The 18,947-nt window shown below is 35.4% G+C and overlaps 2 protein-coding genes across 3 annotated transcripts; one reads left to right on the top strand and one right to left on the bottom strand.

Moving 5' to 3' along the window:
• Nucleotides 1-2,722: 2,722 nt before the first annotated feature.
• LOC131779444 (BRISC and BRCA1-A complex member 1-like) lies at nt 2,723-8,355 on the bottom strand. Of its 2 annotated transcripts, none has more exons than XM_066159321.1 (9): nt 8,247-8,355; nt 7,514-7,747; nt 6,554-6,621; nt 6,259-6,370; nt 5,789-5,877; nt 5,234-5,257; nt 4,668-4,791; nt 4,043-4,129; nt 2,723-3,133 (listed from the first exon to the last, which is right to left on the bottom strand). In XM_066159321.1, exons 2-9 carry the CDS (start codon nt 7,745-7,747, stop codon nt 2,963-2,965), a joined length of 909 nt encoding a protein of 302 aa, XP_066015418.1. In that variant the 5' UTR covers nt 8,247-8,355; the 3' UTR covers nt 2,723-2,962. The 2 variants fall into 2 exon arrangements, with proteins under 2 accessions (XP_066015418.1, XP_066015417.1); XM_066159320.1 differs by having other exon boundaries at nt 5,789-5,880.
• A 69-nt stretch (nt 8,356-8,424) lies between these two features.
• LOC131779443 (transitional endoplasmic reticulum ATPase) lies at nt 8,425-18,774 on the top strand. The gene is made up of 26 exons (XM_059095995.2): nt 8,425-8,521; nt 8,871-8,973; nt 9,086-9,157; nt 9,767-9,867; nt 10,281-10,361; nt 10,595-10,656; nt 11,017-11,147; nt 11,236-11,313; nt 11,390-11,443; nt 11,523-11,581; nt 11,704-11,747; nt 11,983-12,036; nt 12,142-12,221; nt 12,644-12,779; nt 12,862-12,974; nt 13,075-13,146; nt 13,236-13,328; nt 13,692-14,027; nt 14,864-14,948; nt 15,845-15,938; nt 16,281-16,359; nt 16,665-16,715; nt 17,180-17,254; nt 17,664-17,747; nt 18,027-18,184; nt 18,436-18,774. Exons 1-26 carry the CDS (start codon nt 8,511-8,513, stop codon nt 18,554-18,556), a joined length of 2,427 nt encoding a protein of 808 aa, XP_058951978.1. The 5' UTR covers nt 8,425-8,510; the 3' UTR covers nt 18,557-18,774.
• The last annotated feature ends 173 nt before the right edge of the window (nt 18,775-18,947 follow it).

Raw genomic sequence — 18,947 nt, forward strand, 5'->3', positions numbered from 1 at the left:
GGAGTAAAAAATTTCAGACACGTGTGTAAGTTTTAGCCATGAATATCTTTGCTGACTACGCAACTTCGCCGCAGGCTATACGTCATGTTGTTTACTTCTTCAATCAGTTTACACGGGACTCTCAACTTAATACTTTTGCGCACAACATCATTTCTTAGGCTCTTCATGACAACGACTTGCCCATGATCCCTTAATTTTCTTAACTTTTACTTCTCTGCTTGGTGGAAAAGAGGATCACTAGCTGAGTTTCCAATGCAAATAGTTACACATGAATGCAGCTTAGGACAGATGAAAGTGGCCCGACTATTTTATTACATTTGGTAGTCCAGCATAAGACTTACTGCGCCGGTGGTGCTGTGTAGAAGCAATTCCCTCATGTGAATCACTGACTATTAATGAAGCAGAGTGACTATCTGCTTCACTACTGACACTAACTGATCTTGGTCTAGGAACAGCAGCAATTACAGAGAACGAGTCCGCCAAGCGTGGTAGAGAAGGGAGAGAAACAGAATTCCCACAAGAGCCTTTTCTACCGTCTTGCCCCTTGAGAGGATGACTGTTCTTCTCCTGCAGAGGTGGTAACACAAGCGATGTCTTCTTTTCTGTTGTACTTTTTTTTCTGTATTGATTTTCAAATCGATTTTGTGCAGCTTTAAGCTGACATGTTTCTGCTTCATACTGTTTCATCAAACGCTGCTTTTCCTTCTGTAAATTCTGCTCTTCTCGAGAATTAGAAGCGTTTGCCATTCTCCAACTCTTGGAGGCCATCATTTTTTCATGTTTAGATAGTGAAGTTTTCATCATGAGAACCTTCAGCGTAACTTAATGTTGTTGTTACTCTTTAAAGGACTACTGAGTGCAATTAAGCACCCCCTGGAGGGCTTTACGAAATCGTCATTAGGGCGCGAACGACGCAATACAGAACAAAGCTATCATTTGGCGTAACCAACGATTGTTGTGTGAAAGAATTTTGGAAACAGCCTCCAGGCGAACTGCACACTATGGTTAATACATAAACTACAATAGAGGAGCCAGCCGGAAATTAATGCAACTAAAAAATAAATATATAAAAAATAATAATGGCGGACTAACTATTTCATAAAATAACTTGTAGATTCTTGCAGAGACGGGATGAAAGTAAACCGCTTCCACACAGTGTAAGTACTGAAGACAAAGTGTTCCTGCAAACATTGCTCGTCAGTTGCGTCAAGTTCTGCTTTCCTGATGGCGTAAAGAAAAGAAACTTTAAACTTGAGAATGTCATTTGGCTTTCAGTCTCTCTTATCAGTCTCTAGATTTTTTTGTTCCGTTGTTCGTTATAGGAACTAGTACAGACTGAAGACCAACAAATCTTGAATCTTCTAAAGGAGATAGCAACAGGCTATGTTCTGCTCTTAATTCAAAATTTAGTTTCATAAGGTTTCTGGTTTTTTCCCGTTTCACAAATCCTTTGTCTACTTTTGTCTTTAAAATGATCTCACTCGGGCGACTGTTCAAACTGGACTTTTGAGTTGAAGAATAAGGAGGAAGAAAACAGGATTCATTCTTTATTATAATGTTAGAGAGCGCCTTGTTTTTTGAGCATGAAGGAAGAAGGGAAATACAAGCCTTTTCTAAAACACTAGAGTTCCCACCAAGAGACTGAGCTTCAGAAAGTGGAACCACTGAATCACAAGTCTCACATCTGTGCCATTTGGTGACGTCACCTAACACTGTTTTTTCTGTGCAATCTCGGTATGAGTGACGTATGAATGGCGTCATACAATGAGGCGTGACCGAGCCTTGTCCTCTGTAAAGTGTCTCGCCCTTTACATGTGACATTTTGTCGCCCGTGTACAGATCAATATCTGTTGTCAGAGATTTCTTTTTCACTGAAAGGGACCTCAAAGATTTTTCTCTCCCGGCTAAGCCCCGTGTAGGTTCGTTGCTGGTATTTTGTATTTTGCGGTATTTTGTTGTTTCAGAGGTTTGTTCTGGCTGTTGGTAGATCCTTCCAATTCGTTTTTCTATCCAGCGCTGTGGTTTGTTAAGATTAAAGGACACTTTTCCTCCTTTAGCTTTAGGGTACGATGAGAAACCTGATGAACTTTCTACACTCCGTGCCTGATTGTAATCTTGCCTTGCGTCATTGAGTTCGCCAGAAAAATCACTTTTCCACTTTCTTTCGTGAAACTCAATATCTTCCAATTTTTCAGTAAGTTTTCTAGTTTCACGAGGATTCTTATTTAAAATAGCTTGGCCCATCTTGCTGACAGACACATAATGTATTGTTTCGAAGGCTAACTGCCTCTGAAGCGATTTTGGACGGCTCATACTGTTAAAATTTCAAGGCAAAAAGGATAAAACACGAACTAGATACACGGCACATTTTATCGTAATTCCCTTTCGAGTATAACCGAGTTTTAACCCTGTTATAAAACAGTCAGCTAGTTAGTAACTGAGAGGAACAATACAATGGCTTGGCTAACTGGTAATTAAGTGATAACATTCTTAATCAGAAACAAAGGATACACAACATCAATTAACACAATATGTTATGCATTGATAGGCACGATCCTCACATTAACACCTTTGATACTCAAAGAACAACTGAAACACTTTGACTGAACAGTAACAGGTTCCAGTTAATCTCTGAGGAACAAATCACACACCACTTGGAAAATTGTCTTTGATCAGTGATTGGTTTCAAAGGAAGAGTTGTGCAGATGTATTTCACAATATCAATGTGTGAAACCCTTTAATTAGAGTTCAGTGCAAACACTGTATATGTGATGATATCGTGTACTATATTCAAGTTTCCTGTAAATATTGTCAGATTTGTTTTGTTTCGTGGATGGAGCGCTGTGCTATGACGGAAGGTCCGTATTAATATATATTCTAAAAACTGTTTACAAAATAATTGGATTAATTCGTATCACTTCACTAGAGCACTGAAGTGTCCTGATTGAAATATAGTTCGTGGTTAATCTTCTCTTAATGTCAGGGTGTAAGATGTATCGCGTTGTTTAGGTCTTTGTAACGGATGTGCCACCAATGCTGCCATATGGTCAAACAGCCGCGTTGTACTGCGTGATACTTCCAACATAAACCCATCTTCTTCTTCGTCCATGTCACAGAAAATATCATATATTTCCTAAATTACAGTACAAAATATTAGGTCATATTTACGATGAAGTTCATCAGTACCTTTGTGGAGCAATAAACTTGTTGCTTCATCAACCTCCGTGACAACAACTTTACTCCAGCTCCATTTCAGTCTGTTTAGAGATCTATTGTTTCAATCTTAAGTTCCTCTTTACTTTACTCCAGCTCCATTTCAGTCTGTTTAGAGATCTATTGTTTCAATCTTAAGTTCCTCTTTTTGTATTCCTAGTCGTAGGGTAAATGTTATACAGATTAAGTGTTCACTTGTTAATGAAGATAGCCTGTATAACACTAAAAAATAATTTTTCTTAGTGACTTCCTCTAACAAAGTAATCTGCATACCACAAACACCAGCATATAAGCCGCACCTTTTAACCTGAAATTTTCCAAACAAATCAGAGGTACAGCAGAGTAAGATCAACCAAAAGTCTAACTCAGAAGATATCATGTCCATACTATTACAGGTAAAACTATAGACAAGTATTCAAAGTATTCTCCATTTTTAGTATTAGTGTTCAACTTTCTCAAGACTTCACCTGTTTTTTTTTAATTTTTTTTTCCAATACATTTTTGAAAACTTTTTATCCAAAATTTTTGTTGCCAAACTCAAGGTGGGGCTTATTTGTGAGTGCAGCTTACATGCAGATGTTTGTGGTAATAATTTTCAGAAAATTCAGGATTGTTTTATTGATCCTGGTGTCATATGCAACTTCCTCATCATGTAAATGTTCAGATTAGTATTTCAGTCAAATGAGCCAAGTCCAATTTCTTTTAAAATATCTATACCAACAAATGGAAAAGTGCCTTACTTGAACTGAGACCTGAAGTCACAATTGGCCTCAAAAAACAAAGCAATCAAAATCTAATCAAGAAATATAGAAGATTCTCAATGACTTACTTTACACAGATTCATTTCAGATGGAAGCTCATGAACATAAAGAACATCAAGAAAGAAATATGGGCAGGCAGACAGTTGTGAAAATATCTGCAAATTACAATAAAAATGGTCTTTTAAACATCAATCAAACCTCTATGTATGCTGAGCTTCACCTACCCTTGGTTAAAGCTTGAGGGTGCACTTTTTTCAGTGGTTTCCTAGGCTTTTCTCAAGTATTAGGCACAGACACAGAATCAATCACACCTTCAGAAAAAATCATTGGATGCAGAGACCATAAAGTCTTGCCATTAACTCCTTCATTGCCTTCATTTAAGGATTAAGTGACACTCATTGTTACCTCAGGCACAAAAAAATTCACAGCAAATTGGTCTACTTTCTCAGAGTGGCAAGAATGTTATATCATTTTATTCAAATCATATTCTAAATGGTACCACACCAATACTTCCAAATTTAGTTATGTTATTGTCAATCAACAGTACCAAAACAAATAAATTCAAGGTAAAGTGCATGATGACCTGTACCAGGAAATTAGAGAAAAGAAAAGTTGAAAAAGTAGTATAAAAGCAATCAAGTGATGTTTCATTAAAGAAAAGACTAACAAATAAACTAGCTCTCTCAAACATACCTCCTTTGCTCTTGTAGACATGACTGGTATGCAGTAAGATCGTCCATACACTATAATAAGTCGTACAACATATGGAGGAGGCAGTGATATGTCTTCTACATGTGGTAAAGTAACATTTTGTTGTCTGTGAGAGATAAGCACAGAGTAAAAATAAACTGAATATCAAATGAAAGGTAAACCCAAAAAAGTTTAATTTTCCAAGAGTCAGTAAAAAATAACTTTAAATTTAAGAGATCAAAATCTGAAAGAGACACAGCTCACCACTTTCTATATCTCCTTACATTACTTTCCACATTCAACAATGACCCACAAAGACCTTTTAAAAGTGGTTGACCTCCAAATTGAACATGCAAAATGAAACAAACCTGAAAAAAAATTAAAACCCCACCCACATAAAATTTGGAATTTAATGCTCATAACCTCACCCCTGTAATTTTTTTCAAGGCAGAATAGTTACACTGGCACCAAGTCAAGCTAACTCACTGTAACAACATATCTATGATAAATATCAGCCTTTCCTTGACTAAAATTTATCGATGCATTGTAAGTTATAGAGAAAAACTTACATTGCTTCAAATAACTTTGCCATGTTTGAAATGACCATCAAGGATAAAATTCAACAAGAGTATAACTTCCCAGTAAGTCACATTTAGCATATATACCAAAATTTCTCTTCCCAAATGAAAATAAAAGTAGTTTAGCAGAGATAAAGAGTAGGAATTCATTTGACAACTTTCAGCATTCTAGACACTGGTTCCATTAAATTTACTGTCCACTTGTAACTTCTTATTCAATGTCAAATAAATTTAGTGAGAACGGAATACTTCAACAATGTATAAGTTACAATCATTCACTCCTCTCCAAAGAAAATAAATAAAAGTTGCATAGTACAAAACAGATTATGGTTTTCAGTGTTCTCCCTTATTTTAAGCATGACAGGTAAAATAAATTTTCAAACTGGTAAAGCAATCCTTTTACCTATTGAATTATCAAGAATTCCAAGCAATTTTAAATGGTAATAAGAGGTACTACAGGCAGTAAATGTTACTGGTTACTGCCTGAAAAGGAGAACACTGGGTTTTAAGTAAGTGCACAGCACAGGCTAGTCTTTATAAAGGATATCATATTCCCCATCTGTTGAAAGTTCATCTACTGGATGAAGAAGGTTTAGCATGCTGCAGATATTTACCACATCACTGGTGAAATCATTCTGCTAAAAAAAAATTTTATTAAAAAAAATTTAAACAAAGGAAGAATAAAATAATTAGAAGACTAAAATGCATCAACTGCTTTTTCTAAATTCTGTATTTAACTGACAAAAAAGATCATTTTGGTAATAAATGGCAGCTTTCTCAAAAACCTGTGGAAAAACTTTACAAAGTCATGTCTCTTAATCTTAGTTCTAATCTTAGATTATAAACATAATTCAAATGGGGTATGTCAGGTTTACTCTCATTTCTACAATCCTTTCCATTCAGGTTACACCATATGTCTGACAAATACACCATATGTCTCCAAAAATCAGTTTTCTCAATGAGTCAAAAGAGAGAAAGTCTTTCTTTGAATATTTCTGAAGACTTCAAAAACTTACAAAAGTTGGAATATCATCCAGGCCAACAACACAAAACTTGTGCTGTGCATTCAGTTTTGACTTGGTCTTCACAAAGATTTCTCCTGCCCTTTGGACCAGCTGAAATGCTGTCCTATACAAATGTCAAAGATAAACTGCTTTATGCTTTCAGATTTTACTCTAAAAATATTTGAAGTAATAACAAAGTTACAGTAACAGTCCCTGAAATGTTTGTGTATAATTTGGAACCTTCTAATGACTGAGAAGTCAATCCAAAAACCTCTATTAGTAGATGAAAAAGAATATATAATATTACCTATCTGAAACACTTTTATTTTGAAATGATGTTGACTTCATCTCTGATGATACATCCAAACATAATATCTGAAAAAACAATTTGTGCAAATAATTTCATCGAAGTTCTTTCAACAGATATCCTCAAAAGTAACCTGATATGTTCAAATGAATAATAAATCAATGATTATAGAATCAAAACTTTCCTTAACTGTAACTTGCTATGGCTTACAGTCTCAATTTATAATATGATTTATGCTAATAACTATCAAAAGATAACAACGACCATAATATAAGGTATTAATAAAAAGTAATAACATCCGGAAAAATGTGGATCTATCTGTCAGGGACTTCAAATGGTTCAATACTCATCCAATCAGACTCTTCCTTATATGGGAGTAACAAAGAAGAAACTCTCCTCTTTTTGTTTACAATGAACAACATGCATCATGCAAGAAAATGAAGCCAGAAACCGTACTACAAGCATAAGAAGCCAGATGATTTTGGAATTTTGGAACATAAGGAGCTTAAATCTTAGTTTTTTGTGGGCAACTGATCCAAACTTCCTATTATTCGGGAGATTTGGTCACCCATACAGGCAAGCAGGAGATTGGCTCAGTATCTGGGAGACTCCTGGATACTCCTGGAGAGTGAGCATATATGCAATAGGACAAAACTTAAAAGAACAGATAACACACATGAAGGAACCCTGTGAGAACATAGGTATAGAAATAACTAGAAGTGACTTAACAGAAAAGAAACTTTTCTCCTATACTGATTCAGCTGCAGTTGAAGCTTAAAAAGTAACAGATAAACATATTTCTAATGAAAATAACAATAAACTTCTTGTGCATGTGACTCATCAAAAAACATGGCAGAGGAGGACTCTGAATGTAGGTAGATATATATGGTTCTCCAATTAGATTCTAAGCTTCAAAGTCTGAAATATTGTGTAAATTTCTGTTTAAAAATTCATTCTTACAATGTGCTCTGGACAGTTGACACGAGGGATTTTGCTCCTCAAACCATCATTCTTGGATGAATCTTCTGAACTTAAAGACTGACTGTCTGCTAACTGTGTTACAAAGCCATTTCCTTCTGCTGGCTTTTCTTCACCATCTCCATCAGACTGTAATTCATCACCACATGAGTCTTTGCTTTCCAGTTGATCTTTTGGTAACTCAGCATTTGTTGGGCCACTTTGTTTGTCTTCCATCTAACAGATAAATGTAACTTATAGCTATACAATTAGAGATGAGACATATGACAACTGAGACTGACAAAATATCAATATGATTATGAAAACTCACACAGAAATTATAAAAAGTTTAATAATGGTGATAATGATGAATAATAAAGATAATAACGATGATAATGAAGACACCATTATCATCATCATCATCTTATGGTTGAAAAATTTTTGAGCTGAGAATAATCCGAGAGTTGAGAAAGAATAGTTTACCTTACATTATAAATAATTGGCGAAAAAGAAAATATAAAAAATACAAAATATTGTATCGAAAGAGAATAATAAAAAAGTGTTAAATGATTGTTGAAATTGAATTTCCCAATTCGCCGAGAAGTAACTTTATCATTCATGGGTATTTTGCCAAGGCAGGTATGGTACCCTTCGCAACTCTAAGTACAGGGCTAGCTTCCTATTGAAACACAAAAACACGCTGCCATATCATCAGTAGAGGTACGTCCAAACCGACCTATTCGAGAAGTGAAAGAGTCACCAGACATCAATTTGCCGGATAACCACGGCCTCCTCCAACCCCGCGGAAAACCTATCAAGAGTAGTGACTTGGAAACGAGTCTCAACAGCCCACAGTGCGAAGAGCATCATGGCTTTAACAAAAAAGTGGAGAGGAGACTGGCATCAAGAAACGTCATCGTTGCACGTGCGCAGTGCAGAAGTTAGTCAGCAGATAAAGAGTTTTATGCCGGGCTATTGTACATTTCTATAGGAAAAAACCATGGCTCATCAGTAAGTTAGCGGTTTTAACTCGTGAAATAGTCTCTTGAATTTTCCAAGATAATTATTCCGCAGTTTTTGGATCAGTATCTCAGGCGTTGTATGCCACAGTCGCGAAAACTGTGTGTCGCAAATTACGTGATTACACCAGGATAATCGAAGCTCAAAAATTTCTATAACTTTTCCCTTTGAAAAGTTGTATATTGCGCCAAGTTGTGTTGTGACTTAGAAATTCTTGTGTCTATCAATTAATTTTACAAACCTACCTTGTTGATGTTTTCTGTACGTTTGAAGATCATACTTATATATTTTTGCGTGTTAACTTTGTCCTTTTTAACTTCCTCCTATTTTTTTGTGATAGAGACGAACTCGCGACGGCTATTTTAAAGAACAAGTCGAAGCCTAACCGTTTATTGGTGGAAGAAGCTATTAATGATGACAATTCAGTTGTATCTATGTCTCAGGTTTGTGTGAAAAAAAGATGCTTTGATTTTATCGTGCGTGGTGCTAAATCATCATTCCTCTTAGAACCCGATCTGTTTTAATTCACTTTCATTTTCGGTTTTTCTTTCGTAGGCAAAAATGGAAGAGCTGCAGCTCTTTCGTGGAGATACAGTCCTGATAAAAGGAAAGAAGAGACGGGATACTGTGAGTTTTTAGATGGAATGATTCAGCAATTTTTTGATAAACAATCATTTGTCTTCTACACCCAACCATGTGATGATGCTGTGAGAATTGAGAAGTTGTACTTCACTGTTTTAATTTTTTTTGTGTGTGAAATTTTACTTGTTTTTTATTAGTATGCTAAGGTACAGAAAAGAGATCTTACTTATAATAGATGCATCTGGAAACTGTTTGCCATCATTTTCACTGGTTTTGGGTTTGTGTCAGGCTCTCATTGGTGGAAAGATGATGTAATCCTTTTTTTTTTGCCTTTAAGTTTCTGTTGTATTGACTTAAGTAAAGGAGCCTCAATGGACACAAATAAATATTCTGTATAGTTTAAGGTTCACAAAGGCATTTTTGAAACAAACCTGATACATCCATTTTCTTTTCTTAGTTTGGGAATAGTGTTCTTTGCTCTTTGAATCAAGTGCAGCAAAAGTACAGCTAATTTAATTTGGCCTTTCAATCAAAATCATTTTATCATTAAATATGACATCTGTCTTGTTCTTGATAAAGCTTTGGATTTGAGTTTTTTTCCCCCACTCTAGGTTCTAGTGTAGTTTAAATAAATTATTTCTTGTTTTTCAACAGGTATGTATTGTGCTGTCGGATGATACTATCTCTGATGACAAGATAAGGATGAATCGTGTTGTAAGGAGGAATCTGCGAGTGAGGCTTGGTGATATAGTCAGGTATATTCACATGATTTGACTTCTAAGGTGAATGTGTATTACTTTCCACTGTTGGCGTAGTTGTAGCTTTGAAATTAGGTTGCCAGCTGAAATTTCAATTAAGGCAGCTTCAAGATGGTGCCTCAAAGGAGGTACTTTATGCCTTCCATTGATGGTTGAAGAGGGAAGCTTGTAACAAGAGATCTGATCTGGCAAAAACATTTCATTTGGATTGTTTACAACTATTTGAATGCAGGGCTTTTAAGATTTGGTGTTTAGCAACAACCCTGTGTTGGTCTTAATCAAGAGTCCTAAATAACATAGAGATTGTTAAGAGAGAAACATAGTTATGGTTTTTTTGTTACTTAACTGCTACAATGGCATTTTACAGGTCTTAAGTTAGTAGTTATTCAATATATCTGCCTCATTTGTAGTGTACAAGCATGTCCTGATGTCAAATATGGCAAACGAATTCATGTCCTGCCATTTGATGATACAGTGGAAGGCCTAACTGGGTTTGTAGAATGTTTAATCTCTTTAGTAGTTGGTCACTAAGGAAGTGTAAGGTATTCCATAAAAATCAATATCTTCAGTGAAATTTTGGTCTGTACTAGAAGTTTGTCTATCTTTATACCAGTACTCCTAAATTTAAAGGCAAGAGATTTTAAGTGTCTGTGTAAAAGTGCAACTAAAGCTTTTCAATACCGCTAAATATTGGCTTATATTAGGAAACCTATTTTTTTTGCAGGAACCTGTTTGATGTGTTCTTAAAGCCATACTTTTTGGAAGCATACAGACCTATCAGGAAAGGTTTGTGTAATCTTGTGTTGTAATAATTTTGACTTTTATTTTTTACAATATTTAGGCAAATCATTACCAACATCTTTCAGTCAACATTTCTCTAATTTTGGAAGAAGCTAGAAAATCATTAATGTAGATAGCCTCTTACTGCCATCTGTTTTCCTTATGTGCTTTAAGCCCTTCTTTTGCAATACTACATTTACATATTTGTCCTCTTAAGAAAGTACATGTAAAGAAATGTTAGGAAAAAACTAGACTAAAAAAGTCTTTCTTTATTGGTTACTCACACCTGGTACAAACTGGGACAGACACTAGGTTTGATAAAGAGCATTGGTAATTTTCTTCATGGTTAATAATTTTTGTTTACAGAGGACATGTTTCTTGTACGTGGTGGAATGAGAGCTGTTGAATTCAAGGTCATAGAGACTGATCCAAGTCCATACTGCATTGTAGCACCAGACACAGTAATTCATTGTGAAGGAGAGCCAGTTAAGAGAGAGGTCAGTCACTGTTCTTTATACAATGAAAATTTGTGTTTTAAATTGCAGCTTGTATGATTCACATGTATGTTGCATGTTTTTTATGTAGGAAGAGGAGGAGTCTCTAAATGAAGTTGGTTATGATGACATTGGAGGCTGTAGGAAACAGTTGGCCCAAATAAAGGAGGTTTGTTCTTTTGTTGTTTGCTTATTAAAGTGGTAAATTGACTGGTTTATTCTTAATGTATACATTTCTCTAATAGATGGTGGAGTTACCTCTCAGACATCCCCAGTTGTTTCGGGCCATTGGTGTGAAGGTAAGTTTTTATTTGAAATGAGACATAATATCAATTGTAATGTGTTGAAACAACTGACAATTTTGTCATATCTTTGCAGCCTCCCCGTGGTATTCTTCTCTATGGTCCTCCAGGAACTGGAAAAACTTTGATGGCAAGGTTTGTGTTGTTTCATAAACAATAATTTGTGTTGTGGAAAATGATGACAGTATGTTTGTTACCAATCAGCATAAAATTATTTTGAGTGGAACTTATTTTGCTTTGTCCTGTTTTTTTAACAGAGCTGTTGCAAATGAGACAGGAGCATTTTTCTTCTTGATCAATGGTAAGATTTTGCACAAACTTTTCAAAACCACGATATGGTTTATTTCCTCTTATGAATATTCTGAAACAAAGGGATGTCAAAATCAAACTGATCGAAAAAAAATTAAAACAATGGAAAGTAGCCTTAAAAGATAGTAAATTGTTAGCATTCAAGAAATGTTTTTTCTTTCAACAATTACAATCTGATTAGAAGAGCATGATAAAGACATTTTTGGTTGTTTCTTTTCTTACAATAGGTCCTGAGATAATGAGTAAACTTGCTGGTGAATCTGAAAGCAATCTAAGGAAAGGTTGGTAAAATACCTTTTGAACTTGCCCATCAGTTTTTTAACATTTTCAAAAAAGTTATTCCTTGATGTGCAGAGGCTCATCTTTTCTTGTTTGTGTTAATACAGCTTTTGAAGAGGCAGAAAAAAATTCCCCAGCAATCATATTCATTGATGAAATTGATGCTATTGCTCCTAAGAGAGATAAGGTAACTAAAGATTACTGATTGGTGTGTACAGTTGGCAGACTCAAGGCCAATAAATGTTAGAAGCATATCTGTAAGGCAGTGATAACAATTTTATGGGCAAATTATGTTTATTGGGAAGCCATGGGTATTATTCTGCATCCAAATTTTTTAAATAAAGAGATCTTACTTGACCCTTTAACTCCTATGTGTGACCAGGACAGAATTCCTCCTTACAATATCAATACAATATCAAGCAGACAACTGATGAGAATGAATAAAAATATTAATTAGGGAGTTATTAGTTGATACAGTACCAAATTCTCAAAACTAACATCAGAAGAATATATGGCAGACATTAAGGAGAATTACTAATTAGATCTTGGGAATTAAAGGGTTAAAATGACTACTATTAACATTCAGCTGTCTATTTCTGATTGTTGCAGACACATGGAGAAGTAGAGCGGCGAATTGTGTCCCAACTGTTGACTCTGATGGATGGTTTAAAGCAGAGGTCCCATGTTATCGTTATGGCAGCAACTAACAGACCAAACAGCGTTGACCCAGCTCTGCGAAGATTTGGTGAGAATAATAATGAATTTACTTAGACCTTTTGGTATATTCAGCTTTTATTAATATTGAATACACTGTTTCCTTCTTCAAGGCCGTTTTGATAGGGAGGTGGACATTGGCATACCAGATGCTACAGGCCGTTTAGAGATTTTACGTATTCATACAAAGAACATGAAACTTGGAGATGATGTTGATCTTGAGCAGGTGGAGTGTTAAGTCTTTGGTCAACTGTTGTTTGTTTGGTATTCTCTCTTTAAGCACCACCATTTGACTGTATGCTTTATGCAATTTGATTTCCTTGTAGATTGCAGCTGAAACTCATGGTTATGTTGGTTCAGATGTGGCCTCTCTCTGTTCAGAAGCTGCTCTTCAACAGGTTTAGTGGCATTAATTTGTAGAGTTACACTCAACTTCTCACTGATGTCTTATTGACAACACTCTTGTTTCATTTTTTTTATTCTACAGATTCGTGAAAAAATGGATTTAATTGACTTGGAAGATGAACAAATTGATGCAGAGGTACTGGACTCTCTAGCTGTTTCCATGGATAATTTCAGGGTGAGTATTAGTAGGACCTGATGTATCCAAAGCACAATCTCCTGCCAGATATAAAATATGTTTGTGCAGGTTCACAGCTTTGGAAAATTAATTTGCTGGTCTGTTTTAAATTGGGTTCTTCCTATTCGTGTTCCCATAATTAACAGTTGGCAGATATTGTTGTACATTTAATGTAAAAAACACAAGCAATATGTAATAGACCTTTAAGCTTCTTTGGAAAGTTTTATCTATTCAGGTTCTGGCCACAACCCCTTTCACATTAATGATAAAGATTTCCATTGTCAAAGGGTTCCAGTCATAAACCTGGATGTATTTTATTATTACAAAAGAAACTAAAGCGAGTTTAATTTTTTGTTGGGTCAGTATGCCATGGGTGTATCTAACCCATCAGCTCTCCGTGAGACTGTGGTTGAGGTGCCTACAACTACATGGGATGATATTGGTGGTTTAGACACTGTCAAACGTGAACTACAGGAGCTTGTACAGTACCCAGTGGAACACCCAGATAAGTTCCTTAAGTTTGGAATGACACCTTCCAAAGGAGTATTGTTCTATGGTCCACCAGGTTGTGGTAAGACCCTATTGGCTAAAGCCATTGCAAATGAATGCCAAGCAAACTTCATTTCAATCAAAGGTCCAGAGCTTCTTACTATGTGGTTTGGTGAGTCCGAGGCCAATGTGCGAGATGTATTTGACAAGGTTGGTATTTCAAAGAAACACTCAAATTGCATATTCTGCACCTAAAGGTATTGCTCTGTAACATTTTAGAGAATTCTCTGACCACCATGCAGAATTTGCTACAGTCGAACCTCGATTATCTAGACTCGTCGGGACCTCGGTAACTAGTCCGGATAATTGAGAGTCTGGATAATCAAAAATATGAATATTAATGAGATAGACATGTGAAATAAATATCTGCTTATCTTTAATCAATAGAACGGCTCGATTTTGCTTCGTAGGCATATTTTTTATTTGAGTTTACGATCGATTGCTCGTGTGTTACCCATGCGGAAGGAACTAATCAAGCATGAAATTCCTTGGCAACAAAACAATTGAGCCAATCAGATATCAGCTGAACACATCGGAATATTTCTTTGTCTCATCGCACTTACAAATTTTGAAAAGCGCATAGGATAATATGCTGTTTCCATAGTCTTTTGAAAGAATTATTGGGCTTTTTGCGACTTTGAGTTTTCAAGATCACAACTAATTAATATTCATGAAGAAATTGGGACCAGAGAAAAGAGTCCGAATAATCGAATAGTCCGGATAATCAAGGTCCGGATAATCGAGGTTCCACTGTACCAAATTTTAATGTCTTTAGCTATAGTTATAGTATTATGCAGATGTAGAGCCATTACAGAATATATTCTCCTATTATTTTACATTTGTCTCCTCCAACTGATGTGTCTGTCTGTGCTTTATACTTGTTTGCTGGAAAAATTATTGCAAGGAGAAGTGATATGTTGACAGTCTTGCTGAGGTTTAGAGGTTTAAGATTTAATTTCTTGTTCTTATTTTTTTAATTTATTCAGGCCCGAAGTGCTGCTCCTTGTGTGCTTTTCTTTGATGAATTAGATTCCATTGCTAAAGCAAGGGGAGGCAATGTTGGAGATGGAGGTTAGTTTGGTTTTCTCCAGGTCCACACCTGTCCCCATTTGTTTAAAAGGGGAATTGTGCTGTCCTCTGGATAGTCATTATTCGAGTAGATAGTGCAGTTCAGTTTGTTAACGTGTTTCCATTGTATAAGGATTTATTTGTTGGAACATCTGGCCCCAGAACATCATTAGGTTTTTCTAAATGATTTATCTGTTGTATCTATAAATACTTACAGGTTAATGCACTCAGGGAGTGAATCATCAGGATTTACCTTCACAAGTTCACTACTAATGAATGAGACATTTCAATACAGCATGAGGCTTTGCAGAGTGCAGTATTGAAAATTTCAAGTTCATTGTTTGTGAACAAGTACAGGTAAATCCTGATAATTCACAAGCAATGAGTATGTTAACATCTTTATTATTCAAATTGAATACACTGCACAAAGAAACACTGCATTGAAACCACTATATACTAAGTAAACCAGACAAAATATTAATTTTAATTTAATATGTTTCAAAGTTGATACAAAATTAATCATATGTTTTATAAAATATATTCAAAATTACATGAACATGGTAAGAGAATCAGGGTCTACATCTGACAAATTGTCAAACTTTGAGTCAGCCAAAACCATGGTGTAATGACAGTGGTGTGTTAAATTTACACCATGTCTATTACACTGTGATAATGATGTCAAAGAGGTTGTTTTGTCACAACCCTGTATCACGTGGTACAAATCAACCAATCAGAAAATCAGAATTCATACAGTGTATGAAAGTTGAATGATGATAAGGGGATATTCAATACTTTAATGCTTCCTTACCCTTTCTCATTCAACATATCAAAGAAAAGTGATATAAGTTATAAATAAATTACGATGTCCTTTGGTGACTGGCTTCTAATTTTGTGCTTAGGAGGAGCAGCAGATCGTGTGATCAACCAGGTACTAACTGAAATGGATGGCATGAATGTCAAGAAGAATGTCTTCATTATTGGAGCAACCAACAGGTGCTTGTCTTGTTTTTTTCTCTGTTCTTAGATATTAACACCATTTATCAACTAGCAATTATTATATGAATTTAGAGGCTAGAGGAAATACACTGTTTCTTTAATTATCACATGAAATTCAAATTTGTCTTCATGGTCTATGACAGAGGAGAACTCCAATCAATAGTATGATATACTTCAGCCACAAATGAAGAGTGAGAGTTAAAACTTGGGATGCTTGTGGGAAAGATGGTAGTCTAACTTGATATAGAATTTGGGGGATCTTCAATCTTATGATCAATGACAGATTGAATTGTTTTTGGTACATATGCATTGTTTGGTCCATTTTCTTGTATTCTACAGGCCAGACATCATTGATCCAGCCATACTGCGGCCAGGTCGTTTGGATCAGCTGATTTACATTCCTCTTCCTGATGAAGCAGTTAGTTGATGAGAAATTCTTTTTCTTTTTAAACACATATTATGAGACAAGTTATTTCCTTGTTTATCGGTGCCATGTACAGCTGTGATGTTACAATTATTGAACCAAGAATAGTGTCAAGTGATACAAGACAGAAAACAAATCTTATTTATCAGCTTATATTATTACTTTAGTCCTAATGTATTAGTTGGGTGCAAACCCTTTTCAGAGGGTTCCTAGGATGCTAATCTATCCAAGTACAACACAGGTAAAAATTATCTGGCAAAATAATTGAAGCTCACCTTTCCACTCTCAATTAATTTCAGTCACGTGTCTCCATACTCTCAGCATGTTTGAGGAAATCTCCAATTGCAAAGGTCTGTTTTTTTTGCATTTAAATTTTTACCCTCCCATGTACTTCGTGGAAACTCTAGATATTTAGTTCTAGTGTCTGCCTTTTATCTTTGTACATTCTACTTTTGCAGTTTCCCATGTCAATTGTTATCTGACCTACTATAGACTAAACTAGTAATTCTGAATATTAAAATATCATGACAGGATAAAATGGTGCTCTTTTTATTCAAAGACAATCACAGGCTTCTATGCCATTCATTCTCAAGTACAATGCTATAGCTCAGCTCCATAGTTCCCTTAACGTATGCTAGGGTACTTTTAATGAGCAGAAACATCAGATTCTGCTTTTTTTTAGTGAATAAAAATTACATCAATGATGCTTAACTGAAGAAAGCCATCTCCCTCTTCCTAGATAAAAACCATAGAAAATTTAGAAGTATCCCCCTGTTAAAACCTTACTAACAAGGTCCATCGTTATCTTTAACAGGATGTAGACTTGAATTATATTGCAAAGGTTACTCATGGCTTTAGTGGTGCAGATTTAACAGAGATCTGTCAAAGGGTGAGACAAAGGTTTTCAGTTGAAGTTATGAATTTTCACATTACCGTACACATTGTTTTTCAGGATAAATCTTTTTGATGAGCAATACAATTGGTGCATTGTAACCTAAAATTGATGCAGTACTGATTTCCTTAGAGAGTCAGTAAAAAATAGAAAGTACAGGGATAATGGGGGGTTTTCAGTGAACAAATTAAAAGATATTGTCCATGAGCATGGTTTGACTTCTCAGATTGCCTTCTGTAACACATAATAGTGATTTTAGTGTTGTTGGTAAAATGCCTAGCTTTTCTTCAAGATAAAGTTAGAGTCACTCTTCTAAAGTAATTTGAACTGTCCTGGAAAAATGCATATCTCATGCACAACATAATATATATTATAATTGAGCTCTTTAAAATGATTGCTTCTCTAGGCATGTAAGCTAGCTGTCAGGGAGTCAATAGAGACAGAGATAAGGTTGGAAAGGGAGCGAGCTGACAACCCAGACTTGGACATGGTGAGAGCTATGTTTGTTTGGATATATTTCAGTAACTTCATGCCCCCAGCAAGTCAATGTACCAATGTTATATTTTATACATGGTAAGACAAACCATTTATTCTAGTATTGTATCAAACATTGAAGTAAAGAGAAATCTAGAGTCATTTCCATTTATGCCTCCACTCATGACATTAATGAGAAATGGAGTGATTGGAGCATCCAATCATTAAAAAATTACTTCAGAACAAGCTCTTCTTGTTTACATGGCAATTGCTAACATTAGATTGAACTCTTTAGGAAGTGGAAGATGAAGATCCTGTACCAGAGATCACAAGAAGCCATGTTGAAGAGGCAATGAAATTTGCCCGCAGATCTGTTAGTGATAATGATATTCGCAAATATGAGATGTTTGCTCAAACTTTGCAGCAGAGCCGTGGATTTGGTGGAAACTTTAGGTAAGTTTTTGCATGGTTAGGAAAAAGTAAGATAGAACTTGAATGGTTGATAATTTAGCAAAAACTGAAAGACATCACCCTGAAACTTCATGCTTGATAAACTTGTGACGTAGTAACTCTAATTATCTTTTAACATAAAAACACAGTAAAGAATGAGGTTGTTCATTACTTATTAAGTATCTATTTCTATCTGCTACCATCATATAAAATACTTTTCTCTCTCTTATAATTTAAGTCTGTATTTTTCACAGATTCCCAAATCAGTCAGGAGGTGGATCTCAGGGGGGTGGACAAGGAGGTGGACAAGGTGGCTCAGGAGGAGCAGATGATTCTAACTTATATGATGATGGAGATGATGACCTGTACAGTTAAGACAATCTGCAAATTTTCTTTTATATTTTTTGGAAAAGTTGCAACTTAATCAAGGTGTCACCAACTCACTGTATTGTTACACTTCTGTTTGATGCAATGTTATGTTTAATGCTGAAAAAGGAATATTGTTTCATGAAAATGTAGTGCTTAGCTTTAAATTTTCAAAATGTGATGTACTAGACACTATGATATTTAATTAAAATTGGTTTTTAGTGTGATGTTCCAATGTGTGTTAAATATATAATCTTATGAAAAAAGTAGTACTAAGCAGATGGGGTGCTCAGATAAACTGATTGGGTCAAAATTGGGGAGGGTAGTCACCCATTTTAAGTCTGTATGGCAACAGCTGAACCAGGTTCAACATATCCCAGTAGATTCTGCAAAGGAATGG

The sequence above is a fragment of the Pocillopora verrucosa genome, chromosome 12, assembly GCF_036669915.1.
Source record: "Pocillopora verrucosa isolate sample1 chromosome 12, ASM3666991v2, whole genome shotgun sequence".
NCBI classification, from domain to species: domain Eukaryota; kingdom Metazoa; phylum Cnidaria; class Anthozoa; order Scleractinia; family Pocilloporidae; genus Pocillopora; species Pocillopora verrucosa.